Source organism: Narcine bancroftii, chromosome 9 (genome assembly GCF_036971445.1).
Source record: "Narcine bancroftii isolate sNarBan1 chromosome 9, sNarBan1.hap1, whole genome shotgun sequence".
Classification (NCBI taxonomy): domain Eukaryota; kingdom Metazoa; phylum Chordata; class Chondrichthyes; order Torpediniformes; family Narcinidae; genus Narcine; species Narcine bancroftii.
This window is the reverse complement of record NC_091477.1, coordinates 118760952-118784804: the sequence shown is the minus strand read 5'-3', so window position 1 is coordinate 118784804 and position 23853 is coordinate 118760952. Positions and strand designations below refer to the sequence as shown.

Genomic DNA, 23853 nt, shown 5'->3' with positions numbered 1-23853 from the left:
ATTGGGCCTGCACCCCCTCGATCCATGTCTCCATCCAAATGTTTCTTAAACATTGCGATTATATCAACTACCTTCTCTGACAGCTTGTTCCATACACTCACCACCCTCTGTGTTTATCAAACAGGATGGAGAGGCTAAATGGACTTTTTCTCCCTGTAGATCTACTGACGTAATTCATGGATAAAAATCCCTTCATCAGGGCAGCAAAAGTGACAATGAACGAGAATGTGAACTCTGTGTAGGTGCACTGTCTCCACGCAGGAGCCTGTGTGCGCTCATTCATCCTGCCTGCTGTTGGGGTGCTCATCATGATCTTTAACCTTATAACCATATAACCATTTACGGAGCGGAAACAGGCCATGTTGGCCTTTCGAGTCCGCACAGGTTCACTGATTTTGTGCGCCCTCTTCAGGCAATGGTCCCGATGGGTTTGGCCCTCGAATTCCAACTTCAGTGGCTGCTGGCCCTGGGATCCCAAATGCTGTGCTTGCATCCTGTGGATGGGGTGACTGGAAACAGTGACCAGGCATTGGCTGGAGGGAACGCAAGCCCTATCTCCACACCATCAACGCTCTACCTACCCTTCACAATGTCAAAATCATTTGCAAACGTAAAATTGATTTTAAAACATAATAAAGTCGTTGAAATCAAATTCAACTGCTTTTCAGCTTCAGATTTATTGTCAGAGTATACACATGACACCACATACAATCCTGATTCTTTTACCTGCAGGCAAAGCAGAATTATCACTTATTGGCAGTGGGGGGGGGGCAAATGTAAACAAATAAACAATGTAAACAAACTGATTGAGTTTTTCATTGAGGAGTCTGATGGTGGAGGGGTCGCAGCTGGTCCTGAACCTGGTGGTGCGAGTTTTGTGGGATCCAAACCTCTTCTCTGATGGCAGGAGCGAGAACAGAGCGTGTGGTGGGTGGTGTGGGTCCTTGATGATTGCTGCTGCTCTCCCACGGCTGCATTCCCTGTACATGTTGTCACATGTACACCAATTAAAATAAAATATTAATTTAAATATATTTAAAATATTGATGATTGGCAAATCTATTCAAATTAATGGAGATGTTATAGATGCACCAGATATATCCCCTGGAATCCTTACTTTCAGGTTCTACAATAGTATTCTCAATTGAATTAGATACAATAAATACAAAAGATAGATAATACATATTCAAATTGTCCTAGTGGTTAGTGTGACACTATTGCAGCTCCAGGGGCCGAGGTTTGAATCTGGCGCTGTCTGTATTGAGTTCTTGCTGTGTCTGCATGGTACTCTGGTTTCCTCCCACCCTCCAAAACAATAGGTTAATTTGGGAGTAATTGGGTGGCACGGGTTTAAATGACTGGAGTCGGTATCTACTGTGCTGTAAATAAAGTTAAAATCTTTCTAAAAATGTGATTTTGCAAGAGTACAGACAGCCCTGGAATGGAGTCTGAACAGCCCCTGATTCGGGCATCAAGGGGAGGTTCAAGGGCCTGTTGGCTATTGGAAATAAACTGTTCATGAACCTAGAGAGAGACTTCAGGCTTCTGCACCTTCTGGCCAAAGGTAGCAGTGAGAAGATGTTATTCCAGGGTGACGGGGGTCTTTTACGATGTTGGTTACCTTCTTGAGGCAGCACTTTGATGCCTTCAGTGGATGGGAGTTCAGAGCTTGTGATGGATCTCGCTACATTTTCTACCTTCTGAAGACTTCTGTGCTCCTGGGCATTCGAATTACCCAACTAGGCTGTGATGGAACCAGTCAGTATACTTGCTACAGTCAACCTGCACTTGTTGGATGGAATATTCAGAGGTGCCAAATCTCTTCAGACTTCTTAGAAAGTAGGTTCTCGAAAGACTGCATAGAAGGCAGGTGTAAAACCGAGAGGCCAGACATGAAGTGTATCCTGACCCCAGCTCTGTGTATTTGGGAATGTAGGGGAAAGTCCAGCGTGGTTCAAGAGGGAAGATAGATCGTTCATCTGACCACCATCCCCCTTTCCACCATCAACCCAACACACTTCCAATTTCCATGGATGGCAGCGGAATTTCAGGAATGTGTTGCTTTGTGTGCTGTGGCAAGCAAACAGTCAGAGTTGGAGAGGCAAAATAATCCCTCAAGGTTGCCAGACAAGTTTACAGGGTGGTTAAGAAAGCATATGGCGTGCTGGCCTTCATTATTTGGGGGATTCAGTTCAAGAACCACGAGTAATGTTGCAGCTCTATAAATCTCTGGTAAGACCACACTTGGAGTATTGCTTTCAATTCTAGTCACCTCATTAGGTTAAGGATGAGGATGTTTTGGGGTGGATGTAGAGGAAATTTATCAGGATGTTGCTGGGATTGGAGAATGTGCCAAGTGCAAGGTTAACTGAGCTTGGGCTTTGGAGTAAAGCAGGAGGAGAGGTGACTTAATAGAGGTCTACAAGACTATGAGAGAGTGGACAGCCAGTGCTTTATTCCCCAGGGTGAGAATAACAAACACCAGGGGACATCAGTATAAGGTGAGGGGACACAGACAAAAATTGAGAATTAAGAGGTAAAGGGGTTTATTTTTTGGTAGGTACATATGGGTCGGCAAAACATCATGGGCTGAAGGGCCTGTTCTGTGCTGTAACATTCTATGTTCCAAGTTCTAAGCTTGTTCTCTGTCCAGGCAATTTTAGAAGCAAGCTACTGCTAGCTTGCTCGTCAATGTTTTAAAAAAAATAAAAGCAGAAAGAAAGCAATCACCTTCAAATTTGCCATCTATAGCTGGGAACATATTAATATTTGGATCCTCAACAAGATTTGGGTGTCGGTGAGGGGTAGGAAGATTCAAACAATTGGAACACAAAACATTACAGCACAGTGCAAGCCCCTCGGCCACGATTTTGTGCCAACCTATATAAACCTACTCCACAACTATCTAATTTTTCCCAACCTCATACTGATACCCCTCCACTATTTTTTTTACATCCATGTGCCGATCTATAAGAGGCAGTGCCTCAAGAAAGTAGCCTCTATCCTCAAGGACTTTCACAAGGCAAGCCATGCCTTTTCTTCATTGCTACCGTCAGGATGTAGGTACATGAGACAGAAGACACACATTCAATGATGCAAAAACAACTTTTTCTCCTCCACCATCCGATCTCTGAACCTGTGGACATGACCTCAATTCCTCTTTTTTACACAGGGTATTTTTTTTAAAAATCGTGTATTTACGGAATGGTGATTTTGCACCTTCTGCTGCCACAAAACAACAAATTTCAATGCAACAAACTGATTCTGATTCTGATTTCAATCAGGGCGGTGCGGTTAGCGTAGCGGTTAGTGCAACACCGCTACAGCGCCAGCGATCGGGATGGGTTTGAATCCCACGCTATCTGTAAGGAGTTTGCACATTCTCCCCACGTCTGTATGGATTTTTTTTCCCTCAGAGGCTCTGGTTTCCTCCCACCATTCAAAATATACTGGGGGGGGGGTGTAGGTTAATTGGGTGGCGCAGACCTGTGGGCCGAAATGGCCTGTTACCATGCTGTGTGTCTAAATTTTTAAAAAAATTAAATTTAAATATTGGAGACATTTCAACATGAGCATTAAAATATGTCAGTAATCATTCAAAGCTTCAAATTTATATTTGCATAAGGGATGAAAATATAGGAAACTTACTGTTCAACCAAGAAATAGTCTACATCTGAGTAACATACTTGTGACTTGCCAAATGATCCACCGATATTATGGGCATCTGTGTAGAAGGATAAAGTAACTGCAATTAACGTACATCGTTCATTAAGTATAGTGAATAAATTAGTTTGGAGACAACACAAAAAGCAACCAAGTGCCGGAAACACGCATTATCGCTACAAAAGCCTTCCAGCTACTGTGTAATAATGAATGGGCCAAGGCTAACACAGACTCTACTGTTGCAATGCGAGTTATATTGGAAGTCGGGAAAGACTGTGTCATTGGATTTATGTCCCTCTACTTTAACCAAGTGTTGCTTGTTATTTTCTAGACAGTGTTGGAAATAGCAGGGTACAGACACTGGACTGTTAGAGATGAGGTGAACCATGAAGCAGAGGTTATGTGACAGAATGAACAAGCTCGAGGCAATGTGCTGACAGGAGTTTGAATCCCACCAGTGTAGCTGGGGGATTTTTTTAATGTTATTTTAATTGAATAAATAATTCTACTGTCAGTCATGGATTGCTGAACCACCTGGCAGCTGCTCTCGGCTCATCTGAAGTGGCCCAACAAGCCCCAGAGTTCAAAGGGAGATTGTGTGCTGGAAAGGAATAGTGGAGTTCTTATAGGAGTCTGATGTGAAGAAGGTGATAATGGAAGCTATGAGGGAAGAAGTGAAGGACACATTGGACCATTAACAGGAGGAATAACACCTTATTTTTCTGCCTGGGCAGTCGACAAGACACCATGGTTGAGATAAAAACACAATGCTGGAGGAACTCAGCAGGTTAAATAGCGTACTTTATTTAGCAAAGATAAAGTTACATAACCATGATAGATGGACCTGGTAAGTGAAGAAGGATGTTTTCTCATGTGAAAAATATCCTCTTCTATCACAGATTGTTTTTCACCTATACCCCTTGGTCATGATGCATGTTCAATTCAGCCTTTTCAAAAGAAATTAGATGGATAATTAAGGAAGAATACAGTGACAGTGAGAGAGGGTGGGGTTAGCTTTTGGAGAGTGGTATCAGCTTGATGAAATTGAATGACTTCCTGGGCAGGAATGTGCTTATGAATGCGCAGTATATTGAATTCTTGGCAAATTGGATACATGGTGCACTGAATATAGCATAAATATCTTGAAAGTAATTGTATCATGACTGTGGTATTATATGTGAAATGAAGCCATTTGAGCCTAAATGTGCATATGATGCAATGAATGTATCTACAGTGCTTCTCAACCTTTTTCTTTCCACTCACATCCCACTTTACGTATTCTCTATGTCATCGGTGCTCTGTGATTCGTAAGGGATTGCTTAAAGTGGGATGTAGGTGGGAAAGGAAGGTTGAGAATCACTGCTCTAGACCCATTTGTTACTGGAATATTTTGCTTGAGAAGAATTATTATTGGCCCATTTCCTTTGGAGTTCTGAAACGGTGCACATAACGAGTCAGTTAGGTACGATTAAAACAGTGGTTTTCAACCTTTTTCCTCCAAACTTAAGTAATCCTTAACTGATCACAGAGCACTGATGGCATAGGGAATTTTTTTTTCCCGTTAAACTCGGATGCATTTATTGTTGTTAGGAAGGATACATAGCCATTTTAAGGTACAAGCATAATGCAGGGCATAACCACGCCTGAACAAGGACATCCCATTCCACCCAAGAAATCCATACTGCTGCTTACACCCCGTCAGCCTCTTAATTTGACACCCGTCCTTTCATTTTTTTCCCATCTCATGTGATTTCTTAAAACCACTTCTTTTTTTAAAATTTTTAAAAACTTTTCACACTATGAACCATGTTGACCAAAATACACACACACATTTCCCTCTTGAATATACAGTGTCATTTTCTCCCCTTTCCCCCCCTCCCTCCTTCCCACCCCCCTCCCCACCCACTAAACATTCAATATATACATTACAATAAACCCATTAAACAATGTTATCAGACAATGAAAATAAACAAGAAAATTGTATCATCTACTTTTACACACTGGGTCAGTTCATTTCGTCTTCTTCTCATTCTGTCATTTTAGGGGGTCCGCGGTAGGACTTCTCTGATGTGTTCCATGCACGGTTCCCAAATTTGTTCAAATACTGTGACTTTATTTTTTAAATTATATGTTATTTTTTCCAATGGAATACATTTATTCATTTCTATGTACCATTGCTGTACTCTCAGGCTCTCTTCTGATTTCCAGGTTAACATTATGCATTTTTTTCCTGCAGCTGAGGCTACCATAATAAATCTTTTTTGTGCTTCATCCAAATCGAGGCCAAGTTCTTTACTTCTTATATTACTTAGAAGAAAGATCTCTGGATTTTTTGGTATGTTGCTTTTTGTGATTTTATTTAATATCTGATTTAGATCTTCCCAAAACTTTTCCACTTTCTCACATCCCCAAATTGCATGTCCTGTTGTTCCCGTTTCCTTCTTACAGCGAAAACATCTATCTGATACTGTTGGGTCCCATTTATTTAACTTTGGGGCGTGATATATAGCCTGTGTAACCAATTATATTGTATCGTGCGTAACCTCGTGTTTATTGTATTTCTCATAGTTCCGGAGCATAGCTTTTCCCATTTTTCATTTTTTATCTTTACATTTAGATCTTGTTCCCACGTTTGTTTGGGTTTACAGCTTATTTCATCGTTCTCTTTCTCTTGCAGTTTGATGTACATGTTTGTTATAAATCTTTTAATTATCATTGTTTCTGTAATCACATATTCAAAGCTGCTTCCTTCTGGTAACCTCAGCCTGCTTTCCAATTTGTCCTTTAAGTAGACTTTCAGTTGATGATATGCAAACATTGTACCATGATTTATTCCATATTTGTACTTCATTTGTTCAAATGATAATAAATTATTTCCCAAAAAACAATTTTCTATTCTTTTGATCCCTTTTCTCTCCCAAACTCTGAAGGAAAGGTTATCTATTGTGAAAGGGATTAGTTGATTTTACGTGAATAATAATTTTGGTAGTTGGTAATTTGTTTTTTTTTCCTTTCTACGTGAATCTTCTTCCAAAAGTTGAGCAGATGGTTCGGTACTGGTGAACTTCTATGTTGCACCAGTTTTTCTTCCCACTTATAAAGTATATGTTCTGGTACCTTCTCCCCTATTTTATCTAGCTCTGACCTAGTCCAATCTGGTCTTTCCCTTGTTTGATAAAAATCTGATAGATATCTTAATTGTGCTGCTCTATAGTAATTCTTAAAGTTTGGTCGCTGTAAGCCCCCTTGTTTGTACCATTCTGTTAATTTATCTAGTGCTATCCTCGGTTTCCCCCCCCCTTTCCATAAGAATTTCCTTATTATTTTCTTTAGCTCATTGAAGTATTTCTCTGTTAAGGGAATTGGTATCATATCCTTGGGAAGACATTCATTTTAATACAATTTACCCTTCCTATCAGTGTTAGTGGTAAATCTTTCCAATGTTCTAAGTGTAATTTCTTCATTAATGGCTGATAATTTAATTTGTATAGATGGCCTAGATTATTATCTAGTCTAATACCTAGGTATCAGATTGCTCGTGTTTGCCATTTAAATGGTGATTCTTTCTTAAACGTTGTGAAATCCGCATTATTCATTGGCATCGCTTCACTTTTACTTGCGTTGATCTTGTACCCCGATATTTGCATAGGGAATATTTAAAGTGGTATATGAGTGGAAAGAAAAAGGTCGAGAACCACTGCTCCAGACGATAGAAACACGACGCTGGAGAAACACTGCAGGTTGTGTGGACTTTATGAAGCAAAGATAAAGATACATAACCAACGTTTTGGGCTTGAGCCCCTCATCAAGTTAGAAGCAGAATGTAGGCAGACGCCTAAACAAAATGGTTGGGGAGGGGCACAAGGGGAGGAGCACAGTCCCACAGGCAGGAGGTAATAGGTGGTAATAAGGGAGGGAGGGCACAGCAGCAAACAGGGGAAGGGGAGATGGGTCTGTGAATGGATGATCATGTATCTTTATCTTACAAAGTCCACTGTTTGACCTGGTGAGCTTCTCCAGTGTGATGTTTTTACTTCAATCACGGTGTCTGCAGACTTTCGTGTTTTAACCTTGTATCTGGACTGTATGTAATTCACTCATCTCAGCGAAAGAAATTATCCCATCGGTTCAAGCATTTGGCAATGCTGTAAGAAAGACAAGAACCTGGAGATGATGGGATCATGAGCAAAGAGCGAGAGGCTGGAGGGACTCAGCAGATCAGGCAGCGCCCTGGGTCACCTGAAGCATTGACTGACCATTTCTACTCACAGATGCTGGTGAGGGCCCCCAGTGTCTCTTTGTTTATCTCTTTCCACGAGCGACGATAGGAGATGATTGAGGGAGGGGATGAATCATTCTCAGGCATGAAACTGTGAGAAGACTGGGTTCTCATCAAAGACACTTTTATGAATTCTTCCTTTCCTTCAACTAGGGAGAGTGGAACTGGATGTTCTGCCTCTTGAACTCACCAACACAATAAGTGTTGCCACAAGTACTCTTGGCTAAATCTTTATGTGGATAATATGGAGCTTGAGAGGTGTCATGTTGAGATATACACAAAAAAGGAAAGGAGTTTGTTTCCCACACATGAGAACCAAAGGATCAGCTCTAATTGCCAACTCCGTCATATTTTCGGTTTAATTAAAAATTTCAGCCCATGGACCATGAAATCAAACATTTTTTTCTTTGACCTGAACACCTTCCAATCCCATGACCTCAACTAGCAGATGGGGCTACCATCACATCCAGGTTCAATGTAACTTGGAAACAGAGCAAAACCTCTTGTATCTGGAATTCAAGCAACTGGCAAAAAAAATACAGGAAAAGAAATTTTAAAATATAAAATAAATAATTATAGGTTAAAAATATGTAAATTTAAAATGGTAAAAGTAAATTTTCTCTGATGCTACAGAAAAACCCTTGGTGAAGAGGGGTGCAAATATTCAGCCAGCAGAGAGCCTTGGTGGTGGTTTCTTGTAGCAGCTGTTGAAATAAAATCACGTGAAACACCAATGGTATCGCCCAGGATGAAGAGCCGGTTGATGCCACTTGCCGATGGGGTGACTCCCTTAAAGTGTCTCCTTATCTCTACTTAGTAAGAGTTGCCCCGGTCAGAGGCTTTATCAGTAAAATTGGTGGTGGGATTGATCGTCTATAATGTTATTGTTCGTCTTTCAGGAGTTAAGGTTTATATATTCAGACAAGTGAAGTTTGTTCAGTGTAAGTACAGAACAGTATTTTTGCCTTTTCATCTTTTAAACGATTTACTCTTAATGCAGGTATAAGAGTAAGTCTCAAGCAACTGGAAAATACACTGATCTGGCATCTGCCAATCTCCAGAGGAGCCGGATATCAGGGGTTTTACTGTGCAATGGAATTGTTTCATCGTCCTGGGGTTTAAATCCTGAAACTCCTTCCATTGACAACAGTGTGTCAAGAAGGCAGCTCACTTTCATGTCCCTAAGAGAGATTAGGGATGGCCAGCCTTGCCATTGGATCTCTGATCTCTAAACACAATTAACTAAAATGCTCTATTCCCCTCTCCCTTTCGCTGATTACACTGGACAACGAAGATTTTGCTTCCTGAACAATTTTGGGTATATTTTATGGATTTTGGCTGCTGATCATGGAAATCACTTTAAAAATGTTCCTATCACGTACCATTTTTTAAAAATAGAATGTATTTTGTGATTTTCTGTCATATTTTAAATCTACCAAGCATACAAAACCATGAAGCATGACATGTGATGCAAAATTCATTTTCTGCGTTCGCACTTGGACTTCTTCCCCTGCTTTTCTCGGTGCAGTCAGTAAAGAACATGGTGAAAGGTTTCGCCAGGACATTGCGACCATGGAAAAGCGATATCAGGACAACTGAATCCACCAATTTTGGCCGACTATTATTGGACACTGACATGAGAGGCATCAGATGCTGAGTACAAATGAAAATTAGCGGTAAAACATTTTTCAGTCATTTGAACTAATGCAATGTGTCAGCATTATTATGCAGTTAAACAGGATAAATTCAATAAAAGTTAATTTCATGTTTCTCCAACTACCTACGTGATAAAGCAAATCTGAAATTACTACTATGTTCAGCAGGAAGTTGTCTATCATAATTCCCAATTTTTATTTTTCAAGAAGCCACCCTCTTGACTTCTCCATTCTTCAATGGCCTAGAGCCATCAAATGTATAAAGCATGGAAAAAGGCCATTCAGCCCAACATGTCCACACTACATCATGAGCACCCATCTGTCATAATCCAGCACTTAGCCTTCTATGCCATGGCGATTCATGGGCTCAATAGACACATCTTAAATGCTGTCATCCACTCTGCTTCCACCGCTCTCTCAGGCAGTCTTTACAGGTACTTACCACTCTCTGGGTGAACAAAAGCCCCCTTAGAATCTCTTAACCCTTACCCTACATCTGTCCTCTAGCTTTAATACACAAATGTACTGCAGAAACTCAGCAGATTATGCAGCATCTACTGAATAAAGAGAGCAACCAATGTTTTGAGCTTGGGCCCTTCATCAAGTTTATGTCTAGAATAAAGCTGAGTTACAGGGAAGGGTTAAACATGTCAGAACTTTATTCCCTGGAGCGCTGAAGAATGTGGGGAGATCTGATAGAGTTATACAAAATTATGAGGGGGTATAGATAGGGTAAATGCAAGTAGGCTTTTCCACTGAGGTTAGTAAGATAAACCCCAAAGGTTAAATGTGAAAGAGGAAAAGTTTAGGGGGAACATTAGGGAGACTTCTTTACACGGAGAGTGGTGGGAGTGTGGAACGAGTTACCCAGTGAAGTCATGAATACAGTCTCAATATTAACATTTAAGAAAAATTTGGACAGGTACATGGATGGGAGGGGTATGGATTGTCTGGTACAGACTAGAATGTCCAAAGGGACTGTTTTCTGTAATGCTCTATGCTTCTGTGGTTCTGACCTGACAGAGGGCCCAGGCCTGAACCATTAGTTACCCTTTACTTCCTGCGGATGCTGTGTAACCTGCTGAGCTTCTCCAGCACGCTTGTGCATCGCACTCGACCCCAGCGTCTTCAGATTTTCCAGTTTAAATCCTCTAGCTTAAACTACTTTGATGCGGGAATATGTTTCCTGCAGTCCACCCTAACTCAACCTGTCTGAATTTTATATCCCTCATTCACATCCTCTCATGCATCCATTAACCAATGAGATTTTCTTTTAGATATAGAACACAGTAACAGACACTTGCTGCCCACAAGCTCGTGCTGTCCAATTATACCCAAATGACCTGCAACCTCCTCTATGTTTTGAATGGTGGGAGGAAACCAGAATCCCTGGGGAAAACCCACGCAGACACGGGGAGTCATACAGACTCATTAAAGACAGCGTGGGATTCGAACCTGGCTCGCTGGCACTGTAACAGCGTCATGTTAACCGTGCTGCCCCTACTTTAACTATTCCGCCCCTACACCAACCGTGCCTCCCTACACTAACCATGTCACCCTACACTAACCGTGCCACCTTACGCCAACCGTGCCTCCCTACACTAACCATGTTCTTCAACACTAACCGTGCTGCCCCTACAGTAACTGTGTCCCCTACACTAACCATATTCCCCTACACTGACCATGTTGTCCCTACACTAACTATTCCGCTCCTACACTAACCATGTCACCCTACGCTAACCGTGACCCCCAACACTAACTATGCCATCCCTACACTAACCATGATGTCCCTATGTTAACCGTGCCCCCACCCCCTCCTCACACTAACTGTGCTGTCCTTACGCTAACTGTACCCCCCTACACTAACCGTTCTGTCCCTACACTAACCGTGCTGTCCCTACGCTAACCATGCCCCCCTACACTAACCATGCCCCCCTACACTAACTGTTCTGTCCCTACACTAACCATGATGTCCCTATGTTAACCGTGCCCCCACCCCCTCCCCACACTAACTGTGTTGTCCTTACGCTAACTGTGCCCCCCTACACTAACCGGTCTGTCCCTACACTAACCGTGCTGTCCCTACGCTAACCATGCCCCCCTACACTAACCGGTCTGTCCCTACACTAACCGTACCCCCCTACACTAACCATTCTGTCCCTACACTAACCATGCTGTCCCTACGCTAACCATGCACCACTACACTAACTGTGCCCCCCTACACTAACCGTTCTGTCCCTACACTAACCGTGCTGTCACTACGCTAACCATGCACCCCTACACTAACCGTTCTGTCCCTACACTAACCGTGCTGTCCCTACGCTAACCATGCACCCCTACACTAACCGTTCTGTCCCTACACTAACCGTGCCCCCCTACGCTAACCATGCACCACTACACTAACTGTGCCCCCCTACACTAACCGTTCTGTCCCTACACTAACCATGCTGTCCCTACGCTAACCATGCACCACTACACTAACTGTGCCCCCCTACACTAACCGGTCTGTCCCTACACTAACCGTACCCCCCTACACTAACCATTCTGTCCCTACACTAACCATGCTGTCCCTACGCTAACCATGCACCACTACACTAACTGTGCCCCCCTACACTAACCGTTCTGTCCCTACACTAACCGTGCTGTCCCTACGCTAACCATGCACCCCTACACTAACCGTTCTGTCCCTACACTAACCGTGCTGTCCCTACGCTAACCATACACCCCTACACTAACCGTGCCCCCCTACGCTAACTGTGCTGTCCCTACACTAACCATGATGTCCCTATGTTAACCGTGCCCCTACCCCCTCCCCACACTAACTGTGTTGTCCTTACGCTAACTGTGCCCCCCTACACTAACCGGTCTGTCCCTACACTAACCATGCCACCCTACGCTAACCATGCTCCCCTACACTAACCGTTCTGTCCCTACACTAACCGTGCTCTCCCTACGCTAACCATGCACCCCTACACTAACCATTCTGTCCCTACACTAACCGTGCTGTCCCTACGCTAACCATGCACCCCTACACTAACCGTGCCCCCCTACACTAACCGTTCTGTCCCTACACTAACCGTTCTGTCCCTACGCTAACCATGCTCCCTTACGCTAACCATGCACCCCTACACTAACCGTTCTGTCCCTACACTAACCGTGCTGTCCCTACGCTAACCATGCACCCCTACACTATCCGTTCTGTCCCTACACTAACCGTTCTGTCCCTACGCTAACCGTGCTGTCCCTACGCTAACCATACACCCCTACACTAACCGTTCTGTCCCTACACTAACCGTGCTCTCCCTACGCTAACCATGCACCCCTACACTAACCGTTCTGTCCCTACACTAACCGTGCTGTCCCTACGCTAACCATGTACCCCTACACTAACCGTTCCCCCCTACACTAACCGTTCTGTCTCTACACTAACCGTTCTGTCCCTACGCTAACCATGCACCCCTACACTAACCATGCACCCCTACACTAACCGTGCCCCCCTACGCTAACTGTGCTGTCCCTACACTAACTGTTCTGCCCCTACGCTAATTGTACTGCCCTATTGGGTGGGAATGGGAAGAAATGAGGCCAAACTCACCCTGCTATCCCATCTCCCAGATGATTTAAGCAAAATCTAAGAGATAACATAGGCTGTGCCTTGGACCTACACGGTTAGTGTAGGGACAGAACGGTTGGTGTAGGGGGGCATGGTTAGTGTAGGGGGGCATGGTTAGAGTAGGACCTTTTAATTCCTCCAGCAATGAATCCCCCATGAATTTGTGTGATTTGTCCTGGGGAGGCTATGAAAATAAAAAAAATGTAAAATAAAAACAAAGAGGGATAAAAAGCATTTCAGTGATCACTTGTCAAGATCCCTGAGTCATGGATACCTGTAGCATCTAAACTAGTGGTTTAAAAACTTTTTCTTCCCACCCACATCCCATCTTAAGCAATCCCTTACTAATCACAGAGCACCTATGGCATAGGGATTACTTAAGTGGAAAGAAAAATTTGAAAACTACTAACAGATCCTTTGATATGTCGTAAAACCCCTTGTATCCAGCACCTATGGGTGCCGGATAAGTGAATTTTCCTGTTGCTTGAGACTCTGTGTTGTGTGATTGACAAACTAACGGCAAGGCGCGTCAATTTTAAACTGAAGCATTTTTTAAACTATTTATTTTCTGCTTTTTTTTGCTAGTTGTTTGAGGCTGGCAGTTGTTTGAATTCCAGATAACAGGGGTCTTACTGTTACTAAACCTGCAGTGAACATTAAACGCCATCAATTCACCCTGGATTTATTTCCAGTACTCAGGGTCGACTTAGTGTGGATAACTAACCAAACAAACTGCACCGTCTTTGGGGTGTGAGAGGAAACTAGAGTACCTACAGGAAATTCATGCAGCCAGTAGGAGTTACACAAGAAGATATGCTTCGAGTGCAATAGGCAAACATGCTGGAGAAATATAGGTCACACAGCCAATGGTTAAGGTTAATACACCTTAGAAACTCAGCAAGTCTTGCGGCATCAAGGGATCAGGCTCGAAATGTTGGTTTTATAGAGAACATGGAACGTTGCAGTGCAGTACAAGCCCTTCAACCTATGACGTTGTATCGACTTATAGATACTAAAAAAAACCAAACACTATTTGTTTTTCATCTATGTGGCTGTCTAAGAGTCTCTTAAATGCCTCTAATGTTGCAGCCTCTACCACCACACCAGCCACCCAAAACTCTCAGTAGCCCCTTTTAAACTGCAGCACCTGGGGAGCCCTCCTGGGATCTGGGTGCGATTGCTGGGGCAAAGGTGCTGGAAGCACCTTTCAAATCACAGGGGGATGGACTGATTAAACCACCAACACGGTGATTTAAGGGGGATCCCGCTTCCCGCAATGACACGTCACGCACTCACCGGAGGTACTGCCAGATGATCTGAAGCTGCCTGCCCGGTGACCCACGCATGCAAGCGATGATGTCACTGGAATAAGGAGGCCGACCATTTTCCTGTTCAAATCACCCATGGACAAGACCTAGGTAAGTTGAACTGGGTTCCCTGACTACCTCTGTGGTAGGTCAGGGACCCGGTTGGTTTCCGATGGGGTTGACCACATTGAACCCTTTCAAACTGTCGCATAACTGGGGCGCAAAACGGGCAAATTGCTTGGTCAACCCCACTTTCCATGGCAGTTTGAAAGGGCCTTGTGTAAAAAAATTTTACCCCTGATGTCTGCCCTAAACTTTGCTCCCTTCACTTTGTTCAAATGTCCTCAGGTTCTTGCAACTCCAGTGCTGGGAAAAAGGTTCTGGCTGTCTACCTTATCTATGCCTCTCATAATCTTGTAGGCCTCTATTAGGCCATCGTATATCCTTTTTCGCCTCAAAGAGAAAAGACCCAGCTCTGGTAAGACTTGCCACATAAGACTTATTTTCTAATCCAGACAACATCCTGGCAAATCTCCTTGGCCTCCTACAGATGCTGTGAGATCTGCTGAGTTTCTCCTGAATTTTTGTGCCTTAACTCCAATCACAGCCATCTTGTTTCACTCCAACGTTCCAGGAAGGGCCCAGTTCCTCCAGTAGTTCCAGCATGTAAAATCTTTCCTGTGTCCCAAATCCAATTGGGATCCTGCTCATGTGAATTAAATATTTAAAAAGGGGGTGGAGATTTTAATTTTGGCAGATTACAGCGATGACAATCTCAAGCATAAGTGCAGACAAGTAAGCCACAATCTTACAGGCGATGGTTCCATGGAAAGCAAGCTGTAAATGAGCAAACCTGATTGGTGGTGGCTGTGGCTGCAAAGGGGACACTTGTGGCAGACGTTGTTGCCGCCGAAACCGCCGCTGGATTAGCACCGTGCATCATTGGTACTTCGTTTGAGACAAAAATTTAGCGGCAAGGTGGCCGGAGAGCGGAGGCGGGTGGGGTGGGGGGAGAAAGGGGCAGGGAGAAGCCATGGCAGGACATGGGGGCGAGAGGTGGCCATCGCCCGCGGGTAACAGGGCGGGAAGGTAAAAGAGGTCAGAAAAAGGAAAAGGGAAGGAGAATTTGGATGGAAAGTAGAGAGGTGGAAGGGGAAGGCGAAACCAAGCAGTAAAGAGCACATGATATCAAAAGAGACACAAAAGAGGAAAATATTAACAACAATTAGGCAAACCAATTTTTACAAGCTCATAAAATATTAATATTACACATCTCTCAACAACATGAAATTAAGATTATATCATGAAACATAAAAGCAGTTTAAAGTGTTGCTTTAATCTAAATATTGTCAAACATTTAATTACGCCACAAATCATTATAAAGAATTCAATAGTTATCCATTATTGCAAAGCCAGATTTATAAAAGTTTTACTGCTTCAGAATTATTAATAGGATCATTTGAAAAGCTAAATTATGTAACAAAGAGCTCTAATCATTCAAATTGACCTTAGCATTGAGAATCACAATTCGTTCAAAGTCCACTCGTAAATTTCACCAAAATTGGCCGGGATTTAATGACTCCAAACAGAAGGATCAAGTTTCGTCATCAATTATCAGGTCAAGCAGTTTGGTGGGAGCAGTGAAATTTGAGGGGTGGGGGTGGTGTAAGGGAGAGAAGGGATTAGACAGATCAACACAATGCCGTGTGACTTTAAAGAGGTAACGCACCATTAAAGAGAAGCTGCAATGGCAGAGCTCTGTCTGAATGGCGCACGTAAGGCTGCAACGAGATGCTGTGCAAGGGGGATCTATGAGCAAACCTAGGCCGTCGGAAGTCAGGATTACCGTTCCGAGATGGGATTCGGACTCGGACTAGTCCCGAGTAACCTGCCGCTCTTAACCAAAATTCGCAAACATCGAATTGCAAGGAGGAAAAGAGCATTTATTTTCATCAATTGAGTTGTTGTGATCTAGAGCGCACTGTGGCGGGAGCAGATTCGATTGTAACTTTCGTAAGGGAATCAGAACTCTGCTTGAGAAGGATATATTAGATAGGAAGGGGAGTATGGGACTCTATGGAGGATTCTTTTCAGGGAGCAAGTACAGATTTAATGGGCCACAAAGTTTCTTTCTCACTCCTGATCTTCTTGAACGCAGATGATAACAAAGAGCAGGGACTTGGTTGATTTTTTCTCTCTTCCAATCCTAGATCAGGTTGGGCAGTTGCATGGCCTCCACCTGTTGTTTTTATGAGGATCAATGAACTCAGGGATCAGGGCTGGTTAGTTCAACCAATCTCTGCATTGGAGATCAACCTGGACCCAATCACATGTCATGCTGGTGAACCAGTGGACTCTTCAACAGACGATGAGCTTGGACCAGTCAAATGTCATGCTGGTGAACCGTGGACTCTTCAGCGGACGATAAGCTTGGACAAATCAAACATCACGCTGGTGAACCAGTGGACTCTTCAACAGACGATGATCTTGCACCAATCAAACATCATGCTGGAGAACCAGAGGACTCTTCAGTGGACGATGGATCTCAGTGGCTCAAAAGAGTCAGTCAATGGGACCCCTTATCGAGGTTCTGACCCATTGCGCTTAGCTGCCAGTGAAAGACGAGGCCGTCGTCCACTGTGTGACAGGTGAATTTGGGAGAAGAAGGATCAGGTGATTCAAACCCGTGGATCCAGCAATGACCCCATCTTGCCCCCATTGCTGAAATCCAAGGCTATACCATTATGAAGGGACCAAACCAAAGGTCAGGTCTGCAACATGTGGCGAGAAGGAATAGTTGGAGAGGATGCTACTTAGGATGAGAAACTGGACAAGGGCTCAGAAGCCTGAGGGGAGGGAAAGAGCGGCAATGGGAGTAATCAGATGGGGTAGGCACAACAAGTGAAGGGTACAAGGCCAAGGGGAGTCTGGTCTCAGTAGTGGACTTTGAAGGGACTGTGAGTAAAAATTGTACAGGTACGGATAATCGAAGAACAAAGCTGGCACCTACCAACACTTGTAGCGGGTGTCATGCACAATATTGAGCCTGCCCATCATGCATTGCAACAGGAAGGTGGATTTGAAAGGGGAAAAGAATTAAAACAACCCATCACATGTGTAATTAGAAACCATTGTCACAAGGAGGAAAAAAATTGTTATTGAGGGAACAGAAGCTGGTGCTTTCTCAGCACATAAATCGATCCAAATCTACAAGGAAATCATGTGTTTTGTGTGAAACACATACGTAAACATGTGACACATACGTAAACATGTGACACATACGTAAACATGTGACACATACGTAAACATGTGTGCTGGTATCTAATGTAGATTAATAGATATATTTTTTTCTCTCTCTTGTTGTTTTTCCACTGCCAATCACCATGCCAACTATGCACTGCCAATCACCATGCCAACTTTCCACTGCCATTCACCGTGCCAACTTTCCACTGCCAATCACTGTGCCAACTTTCCACTGCCAATCACCATGCCAACTTTCCACTGCCAATCACCATACAACTTTCCATTGCCAATCACCATACAACTTTCCACTGCCAATCACCATACAACTTTCCACTGCCAATCACCATGCCAGCTTTCTACTGCCAATCACCATGCTAGCTTTCCACTGCCAATCACCATGCCAGCTTTCTACTGCCAATCACCGTGCTAGCTTTCCACTGCCAAACACCATGCCATCTTTCCACTGCCAATCACCGTGCCAACTTTCCACTGCCAATCACTATACAACTTTCCACTGCCAATCACCATGCCAACTTTGCACTGCCAATCACCATGCCAGCTTTCTACTGCCAATCACCATGCTAGCTCTGCACTGCCAAACACTGTGCCAGCTTTGCACTGCCAATCACCATGCCAGCTTTGTACTGCCAATCACCATACAACTTTCCACTGCCAATCACCATGCCAGCTTTGCACTGCCAATTACCGTGCCAACTTTGCACTGCCAATCACCATGCCAACTTTGCACTGCCAATCACCATGCCAGCTTTCTACTGCCAATCACCATGCTAGCTTTCCACTGCCAATCACCATGCCAGCTTTCTACTGCCAATCACCGTGCTAGCTTTCCACTGCCAAACACCATGCCATCTTTCCACCGCCAATCACCGTGCCAACTTTCCACTGCCAATCACTATACAACTTTCCACTGCCAATCACCATGCCAACTTTGCACTGCCAATCACCATGCCAGCTTTCTACTGCCGATCACCATGCTAGCTTTGCACTGCCAAACACTGTGCCAGCTTTGCACTGCCAATCACCATGCCAGCTTTGTACTGCCAATCACCATACAACTTTCCACTGCCAATCACCATGCCAGCTTTGCACTGCCAATCACCATGCCAGCTTTCTACTGCCAATCACCGTGCCAGCTTTGCACTCCCAAACACTGTGCCAGCTTTGCACTGCCAATCACTGTGCCAGCTTTGAACTGCCAATCACCATACACCTTTGCAATGCCAATCACCGTGCCAACTTTCCACTGCCAATCACCGTGCCAGCTTTGCACTGCCAATCACCGTGCCAACGTTCCACACCAGGGAGCCTTCAGCATCTATGGATGGCTGTAATTTTTTATGAGCTGCATCATGGCAGGATGTTCGTGGCCAAGGCCTAGTGAGAATCAGGGAAGGTTATGTGTACGGATACAGCCCTTCATCAAGGCATTACCTCCTGAGGTGGAGGGCAAAGATCCCACACCACTGATTTGAAAAGCCTGGGAGATCTCATTGTTCTGACAAAACAACACTGCTGAGAGAGAATTAGAAATAGATCCTTCAGGCTGTCGAGTTCACACTGCTCGTTTAGAACACAGAATATCACAGCTCAGGCCCTTCAGCCCACAATGCCGTGCCAATCTACCTAACCCTGGGCCACAACAATCCAATTCCCTACCTCACACTCAGCCCTCTATTTTTCTTACATCCATGTGCCCATCTAAGAGTCTTCAGAAAATCCCTGTTGTTCCAGCCTCCACACCACACCTGGTAATGCATCCCAGACACCCACTAGCCTCCCCCAAAACTTTCCTCCTCTCAGCTTATGCAGATGTCCTCTGCTTCTTTGCGAGTGTTGCAAAGGAGCTGGCAGTCCACCTTATCTAAGCCCGACATAATCTTTTCATTGCTCGCCCTTCATCACTCCAAAGAAAACCTCTGTCAACCTTGCTGAATAAGACATGTTCTCCAATCCAGGCAACACACATCCTGGTGAATCTCCTCTGCCCCTTCTCCATAGCAACCACACCCTTCCAGTAATGGGGTGATCAGAACTGAACGCAATACTCCAAAGTGTGGACTCACCAGTTTTTTAGAGTTGCAATATTTACACAGATCCTACATTAATCCAATTATTTTTATTCCCTCCAGATTCCATTACTCACTGACACACCAGGGACAATAGATAGTGTCCGATTAACCTCCCAACCCACTCATCTTTGGGACGTGGAGGAAACAAGAGCACTTGGAGAACATGCAAACTCCACAAAGGCGGAATCTGAGGTCTGAATCGAACCCAGATCTCGGGCACTGGCAGGCTGACTTTAGAGAATAAAGAGATTATTTTGGGGCACGTGTGAACTGGAATCTCGAGCAAAAAAAAAATCCACTGGATGATCTCAGCGGGTTGAGCAACATCTGGGGGGTGGGGTGGGGGGGAAATGGTTGAGATTTCAGGCTGGAACCCTCCAGCAAAATGAATTATTTGGTTATCACATTTCTGAGACAAATGTGCATAGACAATGGAGTTAAACAAGAAAGTCTTCAGGTGCTGGGGTCAGGTGCCACCCACCAATGGGCTGGAGAAACTCAGCAGGTCACACAGTGTTTACAGGAGGGAAAAGGCCATCGACATTTCAGGCCTGGGCCCTTCGTCAAGGATGTGGGAAAAACAGGTGGACTTCTGAATAAAAAGGCGAGGGGAGGAGGTGAAGCAGGAAGGGGTAGGGCAGCAGCACAGGTGCAGTGAACTAGAATTCACTGTCTGTGTGTTGTTGAGGGCTGGTTCCTCCCTTGGCACCGCCCCTACCTACCCCAATATAAACCCTGATTTTTCCGCTTTACCTCAGATTCATCTGAGGACTATTGTGTCTACCGGCCATTGATTGTAAGCTATTAAAATTGTAACGTGACTGATTGCACTCAGAGACTAGCTTATAATCAATGGCCGGTGGACACAATAATCCTCAGGTGAATCTAAGGCGGGAAAACCATGATGGTAGGTGGGGGCAGAGCCAAGGGAGGAGCCAGACATCAGAACAACACACAGACAGTGAGTTCCTGTTCACTGCAACAGGTAACAAGAGGATCAATTTTGTTTTAGAAAGGATTTCTAATTTGCAGCAGGGTAAAAATGAAGATTTTTTTTGCACTACCAATAAAGGATAAACCTGCCTCACCTGCAGGGAAAAAAGAATCTCAGGGCTGTATGTGATGGCATACATGTCATCTGACAATAAACCTGAAATCTGATAAACGATATTTGTGGTAAGATGGTCAAAGAAACAAAGAAAAGATGTGAAGGAAAGACTTTTCCATGAAATACTGGTTCAAACATAATAGGGCTATTGGATTCAGGGCGGCACAATGGGTAGCGGAACTCTATCACAGCGCTAGTGGCCTGTGCTGTCTATAAGGAGTTTGCATGATCTTTCCATGTCTGCGGGCGCTCTGGTTTCCTCCCATCCTTCAAAAGGTACAGGGGTTGTAGGTAAATTGGAGTATTTAGGCAGCTAGAAGGGCCTGTACATCTAAATCAAAAATTGAATTGTGACCATAGATATTTTGTGTCTGCATTCTACAGCGGTACAGTGCCATTCAAGCAGGGAACCACCAGAGGGTGTGATGGAGCAGAGTATGGGCGACCTTATCAAAGATTACTTCTTCATTCTATTACTTCATACCAAACCTTCCACATTTCACCTTCAGCTTGCTGAGCTCTCTTTTTTTTAGAAAAAAAGATTGTTTGAAACTCTGCACTAACTCTGAATGAATCAATTTTCGGGCTGAGATACCTCAGTCCAGACCAAGCCACAACCTCTTCAACTCGTGCGAAACCAAACCAAGATTTCATATATAGGTTGGCACATCGAGGGCCAAAGGGCCTGTACTGTGCTGTTATGGCTATGACTGACAAGCAGCCCTTCGTATTCTGAAGATTTGTTCTGTGAATCCTCGTCCCCTTCCAGATGCGAAGCATCCTTTTCATCTGGAATTAATTGGCGCTGTGCTCATCTATTCAGGCAAAGGGTTTTTGGGCTCGTGCCACAGACCAGAGGGTAAAAGTACAGATGAGGCCAGGGTGGCTCAGCCTGTGAGGGTAACCCAGGGTGGGGTCAAGTGGCATCGGGGTAAAGATCAAGAGCGTCGCTGGGATTGGCGGGCTTGAATTACAAGGAAGGGCTGGATATTCTGGGACTTCTCTCCCTGCAGTGGGAGATGCTGAAAGGCGATCATTATAAAATAATGAGGGGCATCTATCAGGTGAAGAACGAAAGTCTGCATTCGCAGTAAATATACATCGAAATGCTGGAGGAACTCAGCCGGTCTTTCAGCGTCCACAGGAGACCAAGATATATTGCCGACGTTCTGGGCTTGAGCCCTTCTTCAGGGATGAATAAACATTGTCTTTATCCCAGGGTAGGGGGGTCTAAAACTGGAGGGCATAGTGAAAGAGTTAAAAGAGACCTGAGGGGCACCTTCTTCACACAAAAGGTGGAGGGGGTGGGGAATCTTCGAACATTTATAAGGCAGTTAGATGGGTTCATAGATGGGAAAGATTTAGGTCAATGTTTCTCAACCTTTTTCTTTCCACTCGCATGCCACTTTAAGTAATCCCTTTGCCATCAGTGGTCTGTGATTAGTAAGGGATTGCTTAAGGAGCCTTCTTGAACCACTGCAGTCGTAGAATTGGGGTCTTGCTATTGGAGGAAGCTTGACACAAGGATGGTGAAAAACAGAGATATGTTTCCAAGTCAGGTCGATGTGTGGCTTGGAGGGTGAGATCCAGGTGGTGGAGACCCTGTGCCTTTGCTCCCCTCATCAAGCCAGCTGGTCCTAGGATTGGAAGGTGCTGTCAACAGAGCTTTGGTAAGTTGCTAACTGAAGCAGCCAACCAGCCCCTGGGACTTCTCCCCACCATTAAATAAGACTGCAGCAGCAGATCTCAGCTCCACTTTCTGCCCTGATATACCACATATCCTTCCGAAAATGTCCTTTGGAACATACTATATAGAGAGGGAGCAACCAATCATGGGCTCTACCTTCCTTTAACCCCGGCTGACTTTTAAACAAATGTGATCATGTCCCCCTCCTTTGAACCATTCTAACAGTGATGGCAGTGTAAAGGCTTAGCTGTGATTTTTGAGGTTGACTTTGCTTCACTCCAGTGACTCAACTGATGCTCCTCCGATCCCACTGAGGGAAGGAGGACAAAGAATGCAAATCAGATCCTTTATGTTACAGTGGCACAATGTTTGGGTTTACAGTGGACGAAGAGGGAGACCAGCAAGTGGAAAATCACTGTTCATACCAGCACACATCGGCGTCATTGGGGAAAACGTGAAGCAAATAAAATGAGAAAGCAGCGGTGATAATATTATCAGCTCTGTTGCACTAACATCGATCGCTGAAGGCTGTGGTTCCCTTTCAGGTGTCAGAAAATATTCCGACAGCTTCTAAAACAGCCATTGATTTTCGTTGCCAATTACACTTGGAAGGATCCTTGAGGTTGCTTCAAGGATCTTCTGTTTCTTTTTCTCTTTCCAAGTTACGATTGATTAAGGGGTGGTAATTATTTTTTGTTTTCTATCGCTCAGGGGAGCTGCATTGTGCGGAGACCCACAGCTATCGCGTTCATAAAGTACGGACTCCCCAAATGAAGGTCTAGTGATGAGACATTAGATCACAGACAGAAGGAAATGGGAGCAGTCCGTGCTGATAATTATAACTGGGAGCTGTGAACACTCGCTTTCTTCCGCTGAAATTAGTGAACCTGTGGGAGTGTTGTTTAACATTTTCGTCTTCCTTCATCAGAGATCGTGCCACAAGTCACCACTTCCTTTGCCAACCAGAGTGAAGGCAAACAGTGGGTTCAAGGCTGACCTTCACACTAGGTGACTGCAGTTCGCAGAGCTTGAATAACAATATACTTCGGATGACCTTCACCCTATAGATTCCACGTTGAATTTTCATTGCTGAGATCCACGAAGCGCACGCCTCATTCAACTTTTTTTCTCTTCCACCCGCCAATCTAATAGTCCTGCAAATTTCCCAAGTATGCGATCATGCGTTTTGGTGGAAGGAATAAAGGCAG

General features: G+C 44.3%; 1 protein-coding gene across 17 annotated transcripts in view; it reads right to left on the bottom strand.

The window, feature by feature from the left end:
- The window catches only part of LOC138742714 (muscleblind-like protein 1), a 275672-nt gene that overhangs the window by 5762 nt on the left and 246057 nt on the right, over positions 1–23853 (bottom strand). For 12 of the 17 annotated variants that reach the window (XM_069897487.1, XM_069897490.1, XM_069897488.1 and 9 more), the window contains 3 exons: positions 17528–17563; positions 15371–15465; positions 5594–9595 (listed from right to left, as the gene is read on the bottom strand). In XM_069897487.1, the coding sequence (XP_069753588.1) occupies positions 9362–9595; positions 15371–15465; positions 17528–17563 (365 nt within the window). In that variant the 3' untranslated portion in view covers positions 5594–9361. Of the gene's footprint in view, positions 1–3648; positions 3725–5593; positions 9596–15370; positions 15466–17527; positions 17564–23853 lie in introns of those variants that run through there. The other 5 variants (XM_069897481.1, XM_069897478.1, XM_069897484.1 and 2 more) reach the window with 2 other exon arrangements.